The 18,930-nt window shown below is 39.4% G+C and overlaps 3 protein-coding genes across 4 annotated transcripts; all 3 read left to right on the top strand.

The window, feature by feature from the left end:
• Window positions 1–3,430: 3,430 nt before the first annotated feature.
• On the top strand, window positions 3,431–4,951 carry LOC119553910 (cell death protein Grim). Its single transcript, XM_037864586.1, has one exon. The coding sequence runs from the start codon at window positions 3,723–3,725 to the stop codon at window positions 4,128–4,130; it is 408 nt and encodes a 135-aa protein (XP_037720514.1). The 5' UTR covers window positions 3,431–3,722; the 3' UTR covers window positions 4,131–4,951.
• A 1,634-nt stretch (window positions 4,952–6,585) lies between these two features.
• Window positions 6,586–9,101, top strand: LOC119553657. Of its 2 annotated transcripts, XM_037864145.1 has the most exons (10): window positions 6,586–6,603; window positions 6,674–7,043; window positions 7,100–7,182; window positions 7,294–7,956; window positions 8,025–8,117; window positions 8,171–8,203; window positions 8,263–8,352; window positions 8,405–8,717; window positions 8,846–8,964; window positions 9,018–9,101. In XM_037864145.1, exons 2-10 carry the CDS (start codon window positions 6,745–6,747, stop codon window positions 9,029–9,031), a joined length of 1,707 nt encoding a protein of 568 aa, XP_037720073.1. In that variant the 5' UTR covers window positions 6,586–6,603; window positions 6,674–6,744; the 3' UTR covers window positions 9,032–9,101. The 2 variants fall into 2 exon arrangements, with proteins under 2 accessions (XP_037720073.1, XP_037720072.1); XM_037864144.1 differs by lacking the exon at window positions 6,586–6,603 and having other exon boundaries at window positions 6,611–7,043.
• Window positions 9,102–14,603: 5,502 nt separating this feature from the next.
• Window positions 14,604–17,067, top strand: LOC119553619 (transketolase-like protein 2). The gene is made up of 2 exons (XM_037864084.1): window positions 14,604–15,477; window positions 15,889–17,067. The coding sequence occupies exons 1-2, from the start codon at window positions 14,659–14,661 to the stop codon at window positions 16,939–16,941; spliced, it is 1,872 nt and encodes a 623-aa protein (XP_037720012.1). The 5' UTR covers window positions 14,604–14,658; the 3' UTR covers window positions 16,942–17,067.
• The last annotated feature ends 1,863 nt before the right edge of the window (window positions 17,068–18,930 follow it).

Below are 18,930 nucleotides of genomic sequence, written 5' to 3'. Positions count from 1 at the left end.
TTTTGATGGCGATGATGATGTCTGCAGTGCATAAGTGGAAATCATTAAGTGCCCGGTCGCATCTTGTAAACCGGTGCGTAATCCTGCAGACCCAACCAAAACGTAGAATACACTTTCAAAAATAAAAGAAAAAAATATGTAATATAAAAATGGTAGTGATAACAGTGCTTTACATTTTAACTATTACCTAATCAATTCTTATAACTATTGGTTTAATATTTATTTTTCCAAGCTACCACTTTTCTGTAAGCTTTCTTTATAACTCATCTAATTATTACAATTACTTCTGTTTTTCCAAGTGCACGGTCAATTGTTTACTGAACAGCACTGGCAGCTCGGCATTGTTGCCATTTCCGTTCCGTTTCTCTCTCTGGAGCCCATTGTCCATGGGTTCGAAATCCCCTGACAACACTTTGGCCCTTTCACATTGTGCAAAAAGAAAATTTCTGCGAGCAATCCTTGAACAATGCATGAAATAATTGCACAGACCGGACTGCAAAAGCGGGATAAGTGGTGGTAAGGGGGCAGGAATGTCGAGGTCCTTGTAGGAAGACATAATGATGGGCCGCTGGATATTGGCCGATGATGGGCATTAAAACGCGTATGATGAGGCTTAAGTAGTTACACGCACACATCCCGCAATTGGGACTATTCGCAAAAGGACTCGTTGGGGTTTAAGTGATGCTAACATATTGTCCATACATGCATTTCCCTGGGTTAGGGGAGAATCTCTCCTGAGATGATATTTCTTCGCTATGATTACTGTGGCTGCATATTTGCTAAATGAAAGTATGTAGCAGAAATTATAAATAATGTTACGGTAAGGGAAAAGTGGTTCACGGCCGATGGGCAAGGTGAATAAGGATTGATGTATTAACATCTGTCGTAAAATTTAGTAGGGGGAGAATAAAGAGATAGGTATGGTTGGTTAACTGGTTAGCTAACAGGTCTGGTTATATTTCAGTATATGTTCTCTGGTTTAAATGGGTTTATTACATAATTTGTTTATGTGATTTGGATTTTAAGCGTTATAAATGATTAATTAATAGGAGAATGGTTTGTGTATTAGAAACCTTTTTGTTGGAAATATATGATAAAAAATTTAAAACGATACGTTATTAAAAATAAATAAAAATCATATTAAAAGAACTCTAAAATCTAGGTAATCTGATACATAATAAACAGCTTTTAGTTGGACTTCCTATTTTTATTTTGTACATTTATATAAATTTAAGCAAACTACAAAATAACTAAAAAGCCGTGTTAAAGAATAGCGTTTACCCTAAGTACAAAGAGATATTTACAAAAATTGCACAAGTATTATTGTCTTTGGCTTAAATGTTGAACCCAGAAGTAAACTTTCTTAAATATGTGTATAATAAGAGTGCAATTCTAATGGTCCCCATTTTCTAAACCATTTCAAAAGACCTTACTTTAATCGCTCTCTCACTACATAAAACTCAGTTGTTTAACAACAAAAAGGAACTTTGACTTGCTTCACCTCATTAGCCGTTAACCGCCAAAAAAGTTATAATCGCAGCCCCTACTTTTGTCCTAACTTTTCCAGTACCCTCAAGTTGGGCAAATCGATAGCCAGCGACCTTGAGCTTGGCATTTATATATATACGAGAATATAAAGAGCACGTGCTGTCAACTGTGTCAAGAAAAGCTCGCCCTCTCTAAACCCACAATTTCTTCGGAGGAGCTGGGCTCCCTAAACGAATTTCATTGTCAAGGTCACACGCACAAAGTGGGAGAAGAGCTAAAAGTGGGAGGAAACGCCGGCCGGCATGACCTTGAGTCCAATTGAGTAAGAAAAAAGCTTTTGCCGGTAGGGAACTTGTGGAACAGCACCCACAAATGGTGTCCCCTTGGCCTTGGCAATGGCCTTGAAACTTTGTTAGAGCTCCCTCAGCGAAAATGTTACATGGAGGGAGGAAATCAGCTCGATTGGCATACTGCTTTCTGCTCCCCGGGAATCCTTTTATAAAATGTTAAAGTGCCACAGCTTAAGTGACATTTATTGAACATGTTACACAAAGGAGCAGTTAAAAAAGGGTCTTATAAAATAATTATAGTTTAAATAAAAGTCAACATCCTGGTCATAATTGAATCCATTTGAATATTAAAAACATTTTTAATTAACAAAGTAATCAAATAGATTAAAGTCCTCAAGACTGAACAAAAAAGACTTGAATTTATTTATATAATTTTTAAAAGTTTCAAATCAAAAAACATATTTTTGTTGATTCCTTTTAAAGGTTACATTTATAAAGCCCCTTTACCTCCACCCCTGGTTCCTTGAGTTTGCAACTATCCGGGAACAGCTTATCATAATGGATGAGCTGCAGTTCACGCAGGAAAATAGGGGAGCTAGGAGCAAACACTTTCCAAGGTTAAAATTGTCGTCAGCAGAAAATGTTTGAGAGGGAGCTGGAAATGATTTAGCGTGAAGGTCAAGCCATTTGGGTATTCCTTGGGTTGGTCAAGTTTAAGGTTGATATGGGGGAGTCTTCAAGGACCATTTCGTACGAGTTTTGCTATAAGGATTTGGCCTTAAAAGCTTTTGAGTTGAAGGAGGTTTACCACAAATGCAGGTTACTGGTTATAAGAGGTTCTGAGTTAAAGGGGACTCCATATAGTTTGTTGAAGTAGAATTGACTTTATTTAAATAACAAATACTAGTTATAGCTTTAAAAGTTCTCAAATGATATATGCATTAGAAGTCAATTAAAAAAATAGAATTAAATATGTGTGAAGAAAATACATTTTCCTTTTAAAAATATGTTTTTTGAAAATATATAGTTTCCGGTTTATCAGTTTCTATGTGAACCAAAAAAGTCCTTACAAACAATTGTTGATTCATCCGTTGAGCAACCCATAGAAAAGTGTTTGTAAAACCAAATTCGAACTTCGAAATAAGAAAACTTCCCCTCAAAATGGATAGAACCCGCTAGACTAAGTCAAGCCAAGTAAACCCCTGAAATTCGAAATGGATTCGAAACCACCCTCGAAAAGCGAACTCTGAAGAGCTTACGTTTCAGTTGACGTAACGCCGCTACGTAAAACGTTTTTCCCCAATTTCTCTCTCATTTCCCGGTTCTCTCTCCGTTTTCCGGCCACTTTCCCTCCCCTTTCACAGTTCCGAAGTAAAGGTAACAAAGGCAGCCGTGTTCTTTGGGGTGGTAAACCGGCGGTGGTGGTGGCACTTTGTCGGTGGTGTGAGGCCCTGTGGTTGGTGGTTCAATTGGTTGGTTGTTGGCATAAACAAAGCACACACACAATACACACACACTTCCTGGGGGGTGGTGGCAATTGGGAGGGTGACACTCACCAAGAGAGAGGAACTCTGCTTCCGATAGGAAAAGGGAGAGAGCTATTTTATAAATGCGACTGCAGCAAGGATATTTGCAGCCAGTCCACGCTGAAACCTCGACCAGAGAACATTGAATAACAGGCGGAAGCGAAAGAAAAGTTGGTCGAAAAGCGACAAGTTTTCCACGTACATTTTCCCGCCAAATGAGTCAGAAAAATTTTGCCAGTGCTTAAGACGAAAAATAAAGACTTGAAAAGAACAAAAAGTGCCAGCAGTGAATGGAATACAATTTTCTAAGACATTAAAAAAATTATAAAATATATACCAAAAGCTATATATTAAAAAAATTTTAAAACTTAAAAAATAAAATTTAAAAATAATATTTTTTATAAAATAAAACACAAAAATGGCCATTGCCTACTTCATACCCGACCAGGCCCAATTGTTGGCCGGAAGCTATCAGCAAAATGGCCAGCAGGCAGCCACGAGTCCTAGGACAACTGCAACACCTGCTGCAGCACCGCAGCAACCGCAACCATCGCAGCAGCAGCAGCAACACCAACAGCAGCAACATCGGCCTCAGTTCCGAGCCAACATTTCCGTGCCACTGGGCAGTCAGCAGGGATCGATGACCATGTCGGAGTTCGGATGCTGGGATCTTTTGGCCCAGATCTTCTGCTACGCTCTGAGAATCTACAGCTACAATTCCAGCCATCGACGACCGACGGTCATACAAATATCCTTCGAAATCAGCAGCGGCAGTCAGAACAACGATGAAGACGATGTGACCGATGCCACCTCCAAGGAAAACTAGATTTGATTTCCATTTTTCATCTGGGTAGAGAGAAGATCCTAGCGATTTTCCGGGAAAGGCAGGCTCAATCAAAGCGCATTGTGATTTCTTTTTTGGGTATGGACACATGAGGAGAAGGAGATTTGTAAAAAATGGGATATTTCCACAGCAAAATAAGAAAACTATTTTTAAACTATTTTTGAGAGAGAGAGGAAAATTCAAAATTTGTCATCGATTTGCTTAAAGTGATATTGATTGTTTGTTACTTTTTTTGGATGTCAAATTTTCCGTTTTCAGTTTGAGGAAAGTGTTTAATTTTGCAAGCAAAGGTTTCCCGGTTGGTTCAAAAATACATTATTACTTCACATCATTTGGAGGGCAGGAAGAGAAATGTGTGTAATTATCATAAACCTAATTAGTGTCTATACATACGAGTAAAACCACAAGTATCGTACTCAACTAAAAACTAATTGTCAAACTTTTGCATTTCAACTACTTACATATATAAATCCTAAATATTAAATACAGAACTACAATACAGAACCAACAAACAAACAAAGATGCAACCGCAGCAACAAGGACAACAAAAGACAACAACTCAATTGTACAAAATAGATTTTAAGCAAACAGCAAATTTTATATGTTTACAAAAAGAAATGAAAGAAAATGAAAAATACAAAATGTCTACAATCTAGCTACAACAAATAGAATACAAAAACCGCCGAACCAAAAATATTAAATGAAACAAAGCAACACATTTAAGCAATTTTGATACGAATAATCAAGAATATTACAAGTCGAAATGTATTTTACCATTAATATTGATTTTAGCAAAATTCAAAATATTTTACTTTCAGTTTTGGCATTGCAAATTAAACAAAAAAATATTTAAATTAATCAAATGTATAAAATTAGCATTTGTAAGCAATTAAAATTTTTATAAGACAAACAAGAAAAAAATAAATACAATTTTATAAAACAAAATATTTGTTTTATTATTCTACCTTTTCAGATCCCAAATTTCAAGCCAAAAATTGGAATTAATTGAAGAAAAATTGGATTTCTTATATATTCTGGAAGATCTAACGACTCAGTTATGCAAACATTAGAAGCTTTTTTAGTAATAAAATAAGTTCCCAATAAATATTGATTATTTTCTAATTTTAACATTTAACTTCATTAAGACTAAACAAATAAAAACAAGGTCTCAGAAAGTCATCCTTGAAAACCTCAGATATGTAGTGGCATTTTGGAAAATAATTTTATTTAGCTTAACTCAATTTTTAATATTTCACTAATATTCACGTCACTTCGTTGAAGTTAACCACTGTTGAACTAAACCCCTTAACCCCATGCTAGAATAACCCTTTTTAACAACGCAATGGCAAAGGACAATCAGTCGGGCAGGAAAAGGAGGAGTAAGTAAACATTTAGTGATCTTAATCGTGAAAACCAATATGTCACCTTGAAAGGGAAAAACCATTTTTGGTTGCCCGCAGACAGGCTGAGAATTTTCCCGTTGTGTCATGCCAGGCACACTCCGCCCAAAAGGGTTAAAAAGCAAAGGCTACGCTTAACCGCAGATCTCAGTCTGTGCCGCTAATGTCCAAGTCATCGGGGTCAAAGGGGACGAGGGTGTACCCTTTAACGAGCCCGGAAACCCATTTAACCCCAGAAGTGGAAAAAGTGTAACATCTGTGGCAGCAGCGATCAGCGGCGCCTGATAAGTTCGCCAGTCAAATAATAATTATGCAAACATTTCGGGCCGCTAATTTGCCGCCTATCTTAATTTAAATCGCTCAAAAGCGCACTGGAACCAGAGCACAAAAAACTGTTTAATTGTCGTGACATGACAATAAGTGACCTGGAAATTAGGGTCCTTCGCCAACCTTTTTTTTCGCGTGTGGCTTGATTTTTTGGCGATGATAAGCGAGGGGGAAATTATAGGGTATGCAAATGCTCTTATAGTGCCGGTCGCGTGTCCTGGATCGAGTTTTATTCGGGTCTCCCTTTAAATGGAATTCGTTTTTAGCGCCTGCAATTATGGTCAACAGAGAGACAGTTTATGATAACATATTTGTAGTTAATTTAGTTAAATTGGTGCCACATATGTTAAACTGATCTGAGATAGCCAGGTGGGAACTGCAAATGGGTGGGTATTCCATTGAGTCACAGGTTGTTTAAAGAACAAAATGTATATAAGAATTTTAAAAGTAAGGTAGAATCAGCCGAAAAAGACCGTTTTGATTTATAACCTATTAAAAGCCAGTGATTTATTTTAGTCCTGCAATAGATTGTCTTCTTATATATTTATTTTAGATAAACAACGAAGACATATAATGAAGACTTTATAAAATAATAAATATAATCAAAAATGCCACAATAAACGATTTAAAAGATATACCATTCAATTTATTTTTAAGCGTCTGGATAAAATAGCAGGCGCTTCCTTTCTTGACAATAAGTAGTCATTACTAGAACTAAGTAGGCAAAGGTAAAGAAGGAAATATTCGTATTGATATAATTTATTTCTAACAAGGAAATCAAAATTTCAAAACATTTAGGAATGAGCTAGATATCTTATTGGTGTCGTAAAACAGCGAAGCTCGACAAATACTTCCATCTGGTAATCATTATGAACACCTCGGAGAAGAACGATGAAAATACCGATTCTTTGGGCGGCGAGCAGGATGAGGAAATCCGTCAAATACTAAACTCAATCGAAAGCTTTGAAGATGTCTGCAAAACATACAAGTCGAAGAGTGCCCAAGATCTAAGCGCTCAAAATAAAAGTGCAATACCAAAATCTGATCAGGAAAAGGTCAAAACGGGTTTCTCGGAAAATTGTTCTACACCAAAACCGGAGAAAACTAATTCTGAGGCAGATGCTGATAGCGATTATACCGGGTTTCTTAAGCAGATGAGCGTTCGTTAGTGAGTTAAAATATTTTTACTGATTTGTATTTGTTTTTCTGATGGTTGGCGCATAGCTCACAATTTCGCATAGCATCGGGTCAAATGATTCAACAAAAAGGACAAACAATGGATTACCGCGATTACAGCTATAACGAATGTAAGTTTTTAGAACAAATAGTAATTATAATATAGTTGGGGTAGATACTATTAATTTATTTTTTAATCAGTTTATTTATTCTTCTTACACCTAATTAAAATATCATCTTAGATCCCACTGGCTTACCTTCCTGTAGCTGGCAATCTTCTAACACAAGTGGCCAGAACTTGAATTCCAGAATTCCTTGTGGACCAGGACAGATGGAATCTCCATCCTGTTCGACCCAGCAAATGTCCCAAAACTCCAGCTACTACAGCTATGGACATTCTCTGCCGGAGGTCGGCTCAGGATCGGATGAGACCATTGTCAACAGACCCAGTGGTCCCACTTTGACTGCCTGTGAAAATTCTTGCTGCTCCAAGGATCCCTGCAGCTGTTGTGGTCAGATCAGAGAATCTGGTCAGCAAAACGGTTTTTGCCATTCCGTTCAGGGAAATCCTCGCCAGGAACAGCAGCTGATGCCAGTGCCCATGGGCGTTGATCCCAGTACTGGATTTCCCATCTACTGTTTCTCTACACCAGGTAATTATCCTGGCAATCCAATGTACTCCATGCCGGCCATGCAAGTGGATCAAATGCAACGAGGAGGCGGTGGCCAACACAATTTGAACATGGGAACCACATCAAGAGGCACTTCATCATCTTCTGCCGAAAGTTGTCTTCCCAATGTTGCAAGTGCTTCATCCAATCAAAATCCAAACAACTCTGAAATGGCAGACTTCATGCGAAAGTACCAGAAAAGTGTTGAGCAGTGTTGTGCCTCTACCCAACAAGGTAAAAAAAAATTGTTAGGAATAATAATATAATATTTTATAATATAAATATGATTATTCAAAATACAGGAATTCAACAATCCTTTGCCAACGCTCAAACTCAGCCGTATTACAATGGCATCCCTCAGGGTAATCAACAAATTTATACCAATCCCAATGAAGGTAAAAATTATCAATAACGTACAACAAGGGTTTTAACTATAATATTTATGTAGGTTATCAGCAAATGTTTGGCAGTTTTAATACCGGTACGTATAATATCTTTTTCTTAATTCTCAACCTTTTTTGTAACCGTTTTTGTTTTTAGTGAATCCTGCGGGACCCCCTTATGAGAATACACAGCAAGCTTTTTGTTCCCCTCTGGGTGCTCAACAATATTACAACCACCCAGTTTCAGGTATTAAATCAAACTTTTTTTAAAATCTTAATACAATACCATTTTTATTTAGGTTCCCAACAATACTTTCCCCAATCGATGGCAATGCATGCCCCCAACTTCTATGGACATAATACGGGCTTTTTGAACGATTCACTGCAGACCCAAACAGTGTATTCATCTGATTACAAACCATTTGCCAACGATGGCAATCATTTCAACCACTTCCCCAATGGCATAGACGGCGGCATGACCCCCGAATCCTGTCCCATCTGCGGTCCAGCTGGAACCGCTGGCCTGGCTGAGATGGGCGCCGGAGGTCAGGTCTATGCCATGGGCGGTGTCTGTGAAATGAACATGAACTCCTATCCTCTGAGTCAGATGAGGTAAGATTTTGCAAGCCCTTGAAAAATATTACATTTGCTTGAGTTCAGAAATTAAAATATTTAAAAATTCAATTAAAAATTAATTTATTACGCCTTTTATAACTTTTAAAAATTACTTTGTTTTCCAGTTATTCAAGTCCTTATGGCTACGAGATGCCCGCATCCTCAACCAGCTATATTCCATCAACAGGTATGGCCATGGCCAGTCCCCAAATTCAAACTGGTCATATGAGTGGTGGAAATCCAGGTGAGTAAAAGGAACATATGTTGAAATATAGACTAACATATTTTAATCCACAGTGTATCCTCGCTAAATAAGACGGAAAGCCTTACTTGTGGAATTGGAAAATGTTGAAATAAAATGTTGAACAAATAAAAGCACACTAAAGAAAAATGTTTTTTTGAACTATCTTAAATGAGAAGGATTTTACAGATCACAAATACTTTAAAAAGACTGAGGAATGCACAACCTACACATAGAAAAAACAAGGAAGAACGCTATGGTCGAGTACCTCGACTATCAGATACCCGTTACTCACCTAAAGGGACCAAAGGGAAATGGAGATATGCAAGCAGCAAAGCGAGATTTAAATGCGCCACCTACCGGCGGAAGACAGATTTAAGCATTGTGGGCGTTAGGGTAGGCGTGGCAAATTTTTTTTGGATCAATCGATAGGCATTGACGAGACCAATACATTTCAGTTAAAATTTTTAATCTAGCATAAAAATTGTGGGCGCCACAGGCTTGGGCGGTTTGTGGGCGTTAGAGTGGGCGTGGCATATTCGCATAACAAACTTGCGCTGCGTACAAGGCTACGGAATCTAAATCTGAAATCCCAATACTCTATCTTTGATAGTTTCCGAGATATCCGCGTTCATACTTACGATTTTTTGACGTTTGTGGGCGGTTTGTGGGCGTTAAAGTGGGCGTGGCAAACTTTTTTTTAAGTCAATCGATAGGTATTGATAAGAACAATTCATTTCAGTTTAAATTTTTACTCTAGCATCAAAACTGTAGGAGCCACAGTTTTGGGCGGTTTGTGGGCGTTAGAGTGGGCGTGGCACTCTACTGAAACAAACTTGCGCTGCGTAAGAAGCTCAGGAATCTGCTCACCAAATCTCAATAGCCTAGCTCTCATAGTTTCCAAGATCTCAGCGTTCATCCGGACAGACGGACAGACGGACAGACGGACAGACGGACAGACGGACAGACGGACAGACGGACAGACGGACAGACGGACAGACGGACATGGCTAGATCGACTCGGCTGGTGATCCTGATCAAGAATATATATACTTTATGGGGTCGGAAACGCTTCCTTCTGCCTGTTACATACTTTCCGACGAATCTAGTATACCCTTTTACTCTACGAGTAACGGGTATAATGAACTCTAAACTTTAGATAAAAGGTTTTTGATTAAAGAATTTTTTTTTGGTAATATAAATTTTTTTCTGCATGATCAATACTGTAACTGTTTTGTGATCTTTTCTATACTGTTAATAAATTTGAGTAAATACAAAATTATTCTATTTTTTTAAGAGATTTTTTTGAAGCAATGAACTTTAAGAACACTAGCATTTGTTTTGTTCACTTAATAGGTAAAGCTTCATGATATGGCTTGACATATAATATTCAAAGCCGTTAATCCCTCTGGTAATGACTCACAACAATGGAAGTTCCACCTACCCAGAACCTGAACTTCGCATGGCATGCACTTTAAGTCCAAGCTAATTACAGTGAGCTAGTCTATTGATTTTAGCAGTAAAGTACACTAACCCGTGAAGGAACCCTCGCATTGAACAAACAAACGGGCGACATCAGTGACCCAGTTTTCGTGCAAAAACCAAGTCGGAAAAGTGGAAAGCGGAAAGGGGCCAGGCAAACAACGCCCCCAAATGCGAAAAGCCTGTATACATATGTGGAGCGAAAGTGAAACGCAATATGGCCACAAACGAAGATTCTTTGATGGGATGGGGGTATCTGTATCCATATCCACTTGGTCTGTCCGGAAAAAGAAGCAAATCAAATATCAAAGTGCCGACAATGAAAGCTTCGCCGGTTAATTGTTTGATGTTAAAGACCAGGGCAAACTGAAGTTAAGTCAAGTTGAGCAAAGCCTTCTTGAGATTCCTGGATTGACATTTACTGCCGACTATTCATTAATTTCATGATTCATAGACCCAACTGCCAGTTGGAGAAATCTAAACTGTATCCCGCCGAAAAAAACGTGTGTCAACACCCACAAAACCGCAGGAGGTTGTCTAGGGTCCACAAACAACACGCGAAGAAAGAATTTCCAAATGATTTATTTTTACGAGGCAACACCTTAAAATTGTAGAAAAGAAAAGCCATGAGTTTGTAACTCCTTCAGTCCCCGAATGTGTATGATTAATTGCCCCGAACGAAATTTGTTTCTGACCATCAGTTGAACACAATTGCGCTTCATTATCGGCATTTTGGCCAGTGACCATCAGCGGCAGTCAATTACCGGTCGACAGTCTCGTTTCTACGTTTCGATTCTACCTACCAATCTGCTTCACTCTGCCACACTGAGAAAAATAATGTCAAAAGAAATTCTTGATTTAGGGAATGAATGTAAGAGGTCAGAATTATGTAAATAATAAATTAATATGTGTAAGACCATGAGATGTTTATAATTAGGGGAATTGAAAGGGGAATTAGAGGAACTGAAAGGGGATGGCTATGGAAATTGTGATTAATTACTTAAGTAATAATAAAAACAAAGTCTACTTAAGCGTATAATATTTTTAATTTATAATTTTATATTTATAGGTATTTATTTCATAATTTATAATTTTTTTCTCTGTGTCCTTCTCATCTATTGCCCGGGTGTTGTTGTCAATGTCCTGCTGCGCTATTATTTGTCTTGTGTGCGAGACTCCGACTCGGTATAAATTGGTTTACGCCACTTTTGGGTCATTAACGAAATTGAAAATAGAGACAGACATAAGGAGCGTATTTATGGGGAGGGGGCTGTAGAAGAACTCGGAAAACGGAGACCACCGAGCTCCTATTAAATCAGTGCCACCTACTTTGGTAGTTGGCCAATCATTAGACACCAACGGTGTTTGAACTGTCGGGAGTCTAGGGAATATATACCTTGTATCTAAACTTCTCCTTGATATTTGAAGCAGATGGTGGTCCTAACTTCGATTTATCAGTTAGAGCGATGGTAATCGATAAGGGTTAAGCACTAAAACTGTAAAACTGAAGTGAAGAAGTTTTAGTATGAATTTAATATTAATAAATGGTTCGATATTCTGAGGTTGATAAGTATTTTGAAGCCCAATAGACGAAATATGTAATTATCACTTGGGTCTATCAACAAAACAATTCCAAAAAATAGAACGCTAGGTTAATATATCCTTTAAGACTCTCTAGCTTGTAAAAGGATGTGCTCTTAATTGTCAACCAAGGTTTCCGCATCCTTATAACCCTTTTCCAAGCCAACAACTCAATCTAAATCGGTCGGGAGAAAAATCCCACAAATAAAATTATCTCCGCCACGAGAGCGACTCACTTCTAGCCCAGGGATAAACTGAGATAATTTAATCAAGGGCACGACTTCAAGTAGGTAGCGACCAAATGTCCAGACAAGACAATAAAAGGAGGGAAAAGGGATCACGTCGCAAAAAGGAGAAATCAAAGCGTAACAAATTCGCCAGGCAGGACTTTCACCCTGGAAAAGAAAGGAAAGTCGAGGACACGGATTAAAAGGCAGGCACGTGACTTCTACGAAGCAGAGTCCTTTTGTTTGGATTGAAAGCCGATTATGCCCAGGGTAGCACATAGGCATTTGCACTTCATTATTATGAGTTATGATGGAACGCAGGCTGGTCAAGCTGGTCCTCGAACAATTATGTCACCCCGGGCAAAAGTTATTATTAGTTCCCTTCCATGCAAATCGATTTGTCGATATTTCTTTTGACATCTGAAGGGTGTGACCAATTTGCATCGGCGAACCGGACACGCGTCGCAATCAGATCAAAGGGAGGGGAATCGTAGATAGGTCCTATGCAAATGGACGGAATCAATAAATGAGCTTGGACATAGGTCAATCGATTCCACTTAGTCAACTGTCCCATGGCAGTCGAGTGTCTGCTTAGCCTGGGAACATTTATCCCGGATCGGAATGCGATTTTTCATGCATTTCACATCCTCGATTGGGAAAGGCTCTTGGTACAGCTGTCAGGCATTAATTAAGTCTTCTTTTGGTCCTAAAATTAGTCAAATAAAATGATGCTAATATAATAAAATAAAGGATATAAATAAGTAAGCGGCCTATACATAAAGAGGATTTTGGATATAAAAACTCAAAATTACTGTTTTGTAGTACAGGGGCCTATTGTAATAATATAAGTGCACCGGGTAAATTAAAAAACTTTTTTTTTTAAATAAATAATTTTTTTTAACATCTTAAAAACATGTAATATGTTTTTATTCATTTTCTTTGCTGGTAGTCACCTAGTTATTGCACTATTATTAAAAGCATTTTTTTGTTTTCTTTTGTAAAAAATATATAAAATTTAAAAGCAATCTTCAGCCACCATAACATATCTTCCAATTCAAGCCTGTATTATGCTACTTGAATTCTGCGATCCAGATGCCAATTCTTTAATCCCCTTTTCTCACGGCTATCAGCTTGCAAAACTCTTTTAACGCACTTCCACTACATAAATTCGCTTGGATTCGAACTCGCAACATTGGCAATGGGTATTGAACCCTTTGCTAAGTGGCAAACATCAAGGGAGCATCGCTGGGCGTTGCAAATGACGACAAATTACACACACCAACTGCTGGGCCTATGTCTTTCGTCGGGTATTTACAGGAAATTTGCAAACAATATTGATTTCGAAGCGATCAAAATAAAAATTAATCAATGCACTTAAAAATTTCAAAAAACACACATAAAGAAGCGAATTCAATGGCGTGGAAAAGGGGAAGAGGGTACCCCTTTAATTTTTTTTTTGAGCAACCCTCGGCTGACTTTAAAGTACTCGAAGGGAACTTAACTAATTTATAACTTATGACTGCACGGCCATGGACAATTTTCCATGCCACTACAAAGGAGAGCAAAAGCCAAAATTTGACATGAGTAGCGGTCGCTTAACCGAAACCATGTGTAAACCCCTTCTTTTTTTAAATTTCCAAGCAAACCCCTTCAGTCGGGACATGTGAGTGTGCACATGTCAGCAAGCGAATTAATCGAAGAGAAATGATTTATTTAGCGCTCGGACAGACGAATCGCTTCGGTGACCCGGGGAAAGGGTTAGAATCCAATGCAACCCTCGCGCAATTTCAGTTCGCACCCAAATCAAATTTAAACTGTTTTCAAAACTGCACCTCTTGGCTCATTTATGGGCATTTATCGGTCCAGAGGGTTGGTCCTGCATTTTGGGTTTATTTTTTCCGCTTTTTACTCGCTGTGAGAACTGCAATTTTTTACCCGCAAATTCACACTGCATTTTTTATTCCTTTTCCATTGAGGATACCTTTTTCTGTTGTGAGTTTCTTCCTTCAAAATATTTACGACTTCTGATTTGTTAATGGCGTTTCTTGGCGATTTGATTGATTCGAGTGGGGATGATGTTTTGATGCATTCAATTTGCTGAAAATTTACAATTAATAAAAAATGCAGTAAAACCATAAAAGAAACATTTTTATAGGAGTACGTTGTGGGAATTTTTCACCATTTATTGCTCAAGGGATATTTTTAGTAACAAATTTTCAGACAGCTGAAAAAGTAATTCATCCGTTACATGCGAAACTTCTAGTTCCTTCCGGATATCTAATAAAATTTACGAACTTTATTTTTTTTTTAAATTTAAATATTTTAAAGATCGTTTTTAGTCATAAGTCATTGATCAACTGTCAGTCTTTGGTTGGGCTTTCAGAAGTAGTCAAAATTCGGTTGTGAAAATGTCGAACCCCAAGCTGGACAGTAAGGTGTTGCAGAACCTGAAGGACGTGGCCCAGAAGCTGCGTATCCACTCGATCACCTCCACGCAGGCGGCCAAGTCGGGTCATCCCACGTCCTGTGCCTCGCTGGCTGAGATAATGACGGTGCTGTTCTTCCATCAGATGCGCCTGAACCTGAAGCATCCCCGAGATCCTTCCAGCGATCGATTGATCCTTTCCAAAGGACATGCCGCGCCCATTCTGTACGCCGCATGGGCGGAGGCAGGACTCTTTCCGGTGGAGGAGCTGCGGAATTTGAGGAAGGTGGATAGCGATCTGGAGGGTCATCCAACCCCTAGACTGAGTTTCATCGATGTGGGCACTGGATCCCTGGGACAGGGCATCTCCGTGGCCGCCGGAATGGCCTATGTGGGAAAGTATATGGACAAGGCCGACTATCGCACTTATGTCCTCGTCGGCGATGGTGAAGCCGCCGAGGGAGCCGTCTGGGAATCGCTCCACTTTGCTGGTCACTACTGCCTGGACAACCTCTGCGTGATCTTCGACATGAACAAGTTCTTCTGTTCCGATATTGCCGCCGAAATGGAGACTTACCGGGAGAGGTTGGATGCCTTTGGCTTTAATGCTTTAGTCTTAAATGGCCATGACATCGATGAACTGGTCAAGGCCTTTCAAAATGCGGCCAACACCAAGGGCAAGCCCACTGCTCTTTTAGCCAGAACCATTAAGGGAAAGGACTTTTTGGGAGTCGAGGGAGTCGACGAGATGCACGGTCAGCCACTAGGAAAAAGGGCCGAAGCAGCTATAAAACACTTACAGGTAGGGTTATATGCACTTAAATGCTTTAAAGAGTTTTACCTTAGCTACAACCTCAACTCAAATTTACATAAGTCTTATTTTTATACTAAGCTATATAAAATCCATTAGGAATTTATATAATGAACACTATTGAAAATGATCGTCAATCATGTTGTGTGAGATATAGGGATCCAAGAACTATAAAGATTTATAAATTCATTCTTAATTACTAACATATTAAAAAGCATTCCAAATATGTAAATCCATGTAGCTCGATGTACTTTAAGGCATCGCAGAAACTCTGAGAACTATAACTATTAAAAATAGTAATACTCTGCAAATATTTCGCCCAGAAAATAGTAGTATTTTATGGTAATGGTAATGATAATTCTGAATATGAAATATCAATAAAATCTAAAACCCCTTGTGCAGTTGCTGATCGCCAATCCGAACGTGCGTTTGGCGCCCAAAAAGCTGGGAAAGTGTGGCCACGCCCCCGAGGTGAATATCAACAACATAATGCTGTGCAGTCCGCCCAATTATCGGCTGGGAGATTCGGTGGCCCCTCGTTTGGCCTATGGAACCGCTCTGGCCAAGATCGCGGCTGATAATAGCCGGGTGATAGCCCTCGATGGCGATACCAAAAACTCCACGTATGCGGATAAAATGAGGAATGCATTTCCGGAGCGATTCATCGAGTGCTTCGTAGCGCAGCAGAATTTGGTGGGCGTTGCCGTGGGCGCCACCTGTCGGCGACGCACGGTGGCTTTCGTCTCTACATATGCCACATTTTTCACCCGGGCCTTTGACCAGATTCGCATGGGTGCCATTTCGCATACGAATGTGAACTTCGCGGGCTCCCATTGTGGCTGCAGCATCGGAGAGGATGGACCCTCGCAGATGGGACTGGAGGATATAGCCATGTTCCGAAGTATACCCGGGAGTACGGTCTTCTATCCCACGGATGCTGTGAGTACGGAGAGGGCGGTGGAACTGGCGGCCAATACGAAGGGCGTGTGCTTCATCCGTACAACCTATCCGAACACCACTGTGATCTATAACAACGATGAGGTGTTCTCCGTGGGTCTGGGCAAGGTGGTGCGCCAGAAGCCATCGGATGAGGTGCTCCTGATTGGAGCCGGGGTCACACTGTACGAATGCCTGGCGGCGGCGGAGAGATTGGAGGAGGATTGCATCACGGCCCGGGTGATCGACCCGTTCACAGTGAAGCCCCTCGATGTGCGACTAATTGTGAAGCACGGCAAGCTGTGCAAGGGAAGGATCGTCGTGGTAGAGGATCACTACCAGCAGGGCGGGTTGGGAGAGGCGGTGCTCAGTGCCCTGGCCGACTATCGGAACTTCGTGGTCAAGCATCTCTATGTGCCCACTGTACCGCGATCGGGTCCACCAGCTGTTTTGCTTGATATGTATGGCATCTCCGCGAGAAATATCTTCAATGCCACCCTTGCCATCATGAAGAAGTAATAGGGGGTTCTAAATTTATTATTTTTGGAAGAAGAAAATTGTATCACTAAGTTGTTTTAAATTTTAAATTTATATTTTTATCTGTACCGCAACAATATCAAAATAAATTTGGAGTATTTATTTTAATAACATCATTCTACTGAAAAAATCAAAACGCATTTTATATTCAATATTCAGGACTTTTTTAGTTACCTGCAGTTTGATTTTTATGATTTTTCTTTATCCAAAACAAATTAGAATTTATAAGTTATATTTCACTCTTTTTACAATAGTGTTTATACCCGTTACTCGTAGAGTAAAAGGGTATACTAGATTCGTCGGAAAGTATGTAACAGGCAGAAGGAAGCGTTTCCGACCCCATAAAGTATATATATTCTTGATCAGGATCACCAGCCGAGTCGATCTAGCCATGTCCGTCTGTCCGTCTGTCCGTCTGTCCGTCTGTCCGTCTGTCCGTCTGTCCGTCTGTCCGTCTGTCCGTCTGTCCGGATGAACGCTGAGATCTTGGAAACTATGAGAGCTAGGCTATTGAGATTTGGTGAGCAGATTCCTGAGCTTCTTACGCAGCGCAAGTTTGTTTCAGTAGAGTGCCACGCCCACTCTAACGCCCACAAACCGCCCAAAACTGTGGCTCCTACAGTTTTGATGCTAGAGTAAAAATTTAAACTGAAATGAATTGTTCTTATCAATACCTATCGATTGACTTAAAAAAAAGTTTGCCACGCCCACTTTAACGCCCACAAACCGCCCACAAACGTCAAAAAATCGTAAGTATGAACGCGGATATCTCGGAAACTATCAAAGATAGAGTATTGGGATTTCAGATTTAGATTCCGTAGCCTTGTACGCAGCGCAAGTTTGTTATGCGAATATGCCACGCCCACTCTAACGCCCACAAACCGCCCAAGCCTGTGGCGCCCACAATTTTTATGCTAGATTAAAAATTTTAACTGAAATGTATTGGTCTCGTCAATGCCTATCGATTGATCCAAAAAAAATTTGCCACGCCTACCCTAACGCCCACAATGCTTAAATCTGTCTTCCGCCGGTAGGTGGCGCATTTAAATCTCGCTTTGCTGCTTGCATATCTCCATTTCCCTTTGGTCCCTTTAGGTGAGTAACGGGTATCTGATAGTCGAGGTACTCGACCATAGCGTTCTTCCTTGTTTTTTACTGTATTTAGACTAAATAATTTTTTTATTTTTCTTGGGTTGTACAAACTCAAAAAAAATTTGATCCATAGAAATATTTAAACAAACATGAATTTTTATTAGTACGCATGGGAAAAATTTCCCAAATAACTCAGTTATAGATAAATCAACTATTTTTTCAACTAACCCTTTTCAGGTGTGACCCATGACCCTTAATATTAGCCCTTGAACTGTGGCAATATTTTTACCCTACCTGAACTAATGAGCGTGCAACGTGAAATGCGCTACATGCCACCGAAGTTCAAAGAGAAATGGCATTTGGCGAAAATCAATTGAGTGAATCTAATTTAAGGGACTTTACAGTAAGGATCATTAAATGCGTTGGAGTTGGTTTCGATTTCGTTTTCTATTATGATTTTGACATATTTATTTGGAGTGACCTTTTTCCAGAGGCGCAACCAATTGTTGTCGCCCCCTCTTTTCTAGGATGACTGATATTGACTGCGGTGTTTATGACTTCCTTTTCAGGCTATTAAATTAAGGAGTATTAGCTACAAACTCTCCATTACTTATTACAAAACCTGGTTTTGCTTTTTTATTTAAGAACTTTAAGTATATAGAATACAGAGCACAATTTCTATATTTCAAGTGCCAATAGCAGGGTGTCTGCGGTCTCTCTTAATTTCTTTTCCTGACCAAGGGCCACTTTAAATTATCCGTAATGACATCCGTTGCCATCTAATGTGGCATTCATCCATTTACTCATCTGCCCCTGTGGCAGCACAGATCCATTTATTGTTTTTCGCTTCCTAATCAGTACTTTATATTGTGTGTTGGT

The sequence above is a fragment of the Drosophila subpulchrella genome, chromosome 3L, assembly GCF_014743375.2.
Source record: "Drosophila subpulchrella strain 33 F10 #4 breed RU33 chromosome 3L, RU_Dsub_v1.1 Primary Assembly, whole genome shotgun sequence".
Classification (NCBI taxonomy): Eukaryota; Metazoa; Arthropoda; class Insecta; order Diptera; family Drosophilidae; genus Drosophila; species Drosophila subpulchrella.
This window is presented reverse-complemented; position numbering and strand designations above follow the sequence as displayed.

Bases quoted from the DNA above. Each gene is read 5' to 3' on its own strand.
- LOC119553657 (XM_037864145.1), top strand. From the start codon at position 6,745: ATGAACACCTCGGAGAAGAACGATGAAAATACCGATTCTTTGGGCGGC. The intron at 7,044-7,099 runs GTGAGTTAAAAT...GTTGGCGCATAG, and splicing joins AAGCAGATGAGCGTTCGTTA to CTCACAATTTCGCATAGCAT. The intron at 7,183-7,293 runs GTAAGTTTTTAG...ATATCATCTTAG, and splicing joins CGATTACAGCTATAACGAAT to ATCCCACTGGCTTACCTTCC.
- LOC119553910 (XM_037864586.1), top strand. From the start codon at position 3,723: ATGGCCATTGCCTACTTCATACCCGACCAGGCCCAATTGTTGGCCGGA.
- LOC119553619 (XM_037864084.1), top strand. From the start codon at position 14,659: ATGTCGAACCCCAAGCTGGACAGTAAGGTGTTGCAGAACCTGAAGGAC. The intron at 15,478-15,888 runs GTAGGGTTATAT...CCCCTTGTGCAG, and splicing joins CAGCTATAAAACACTTACAG to TTGCTGATCGCCAATCCGAA.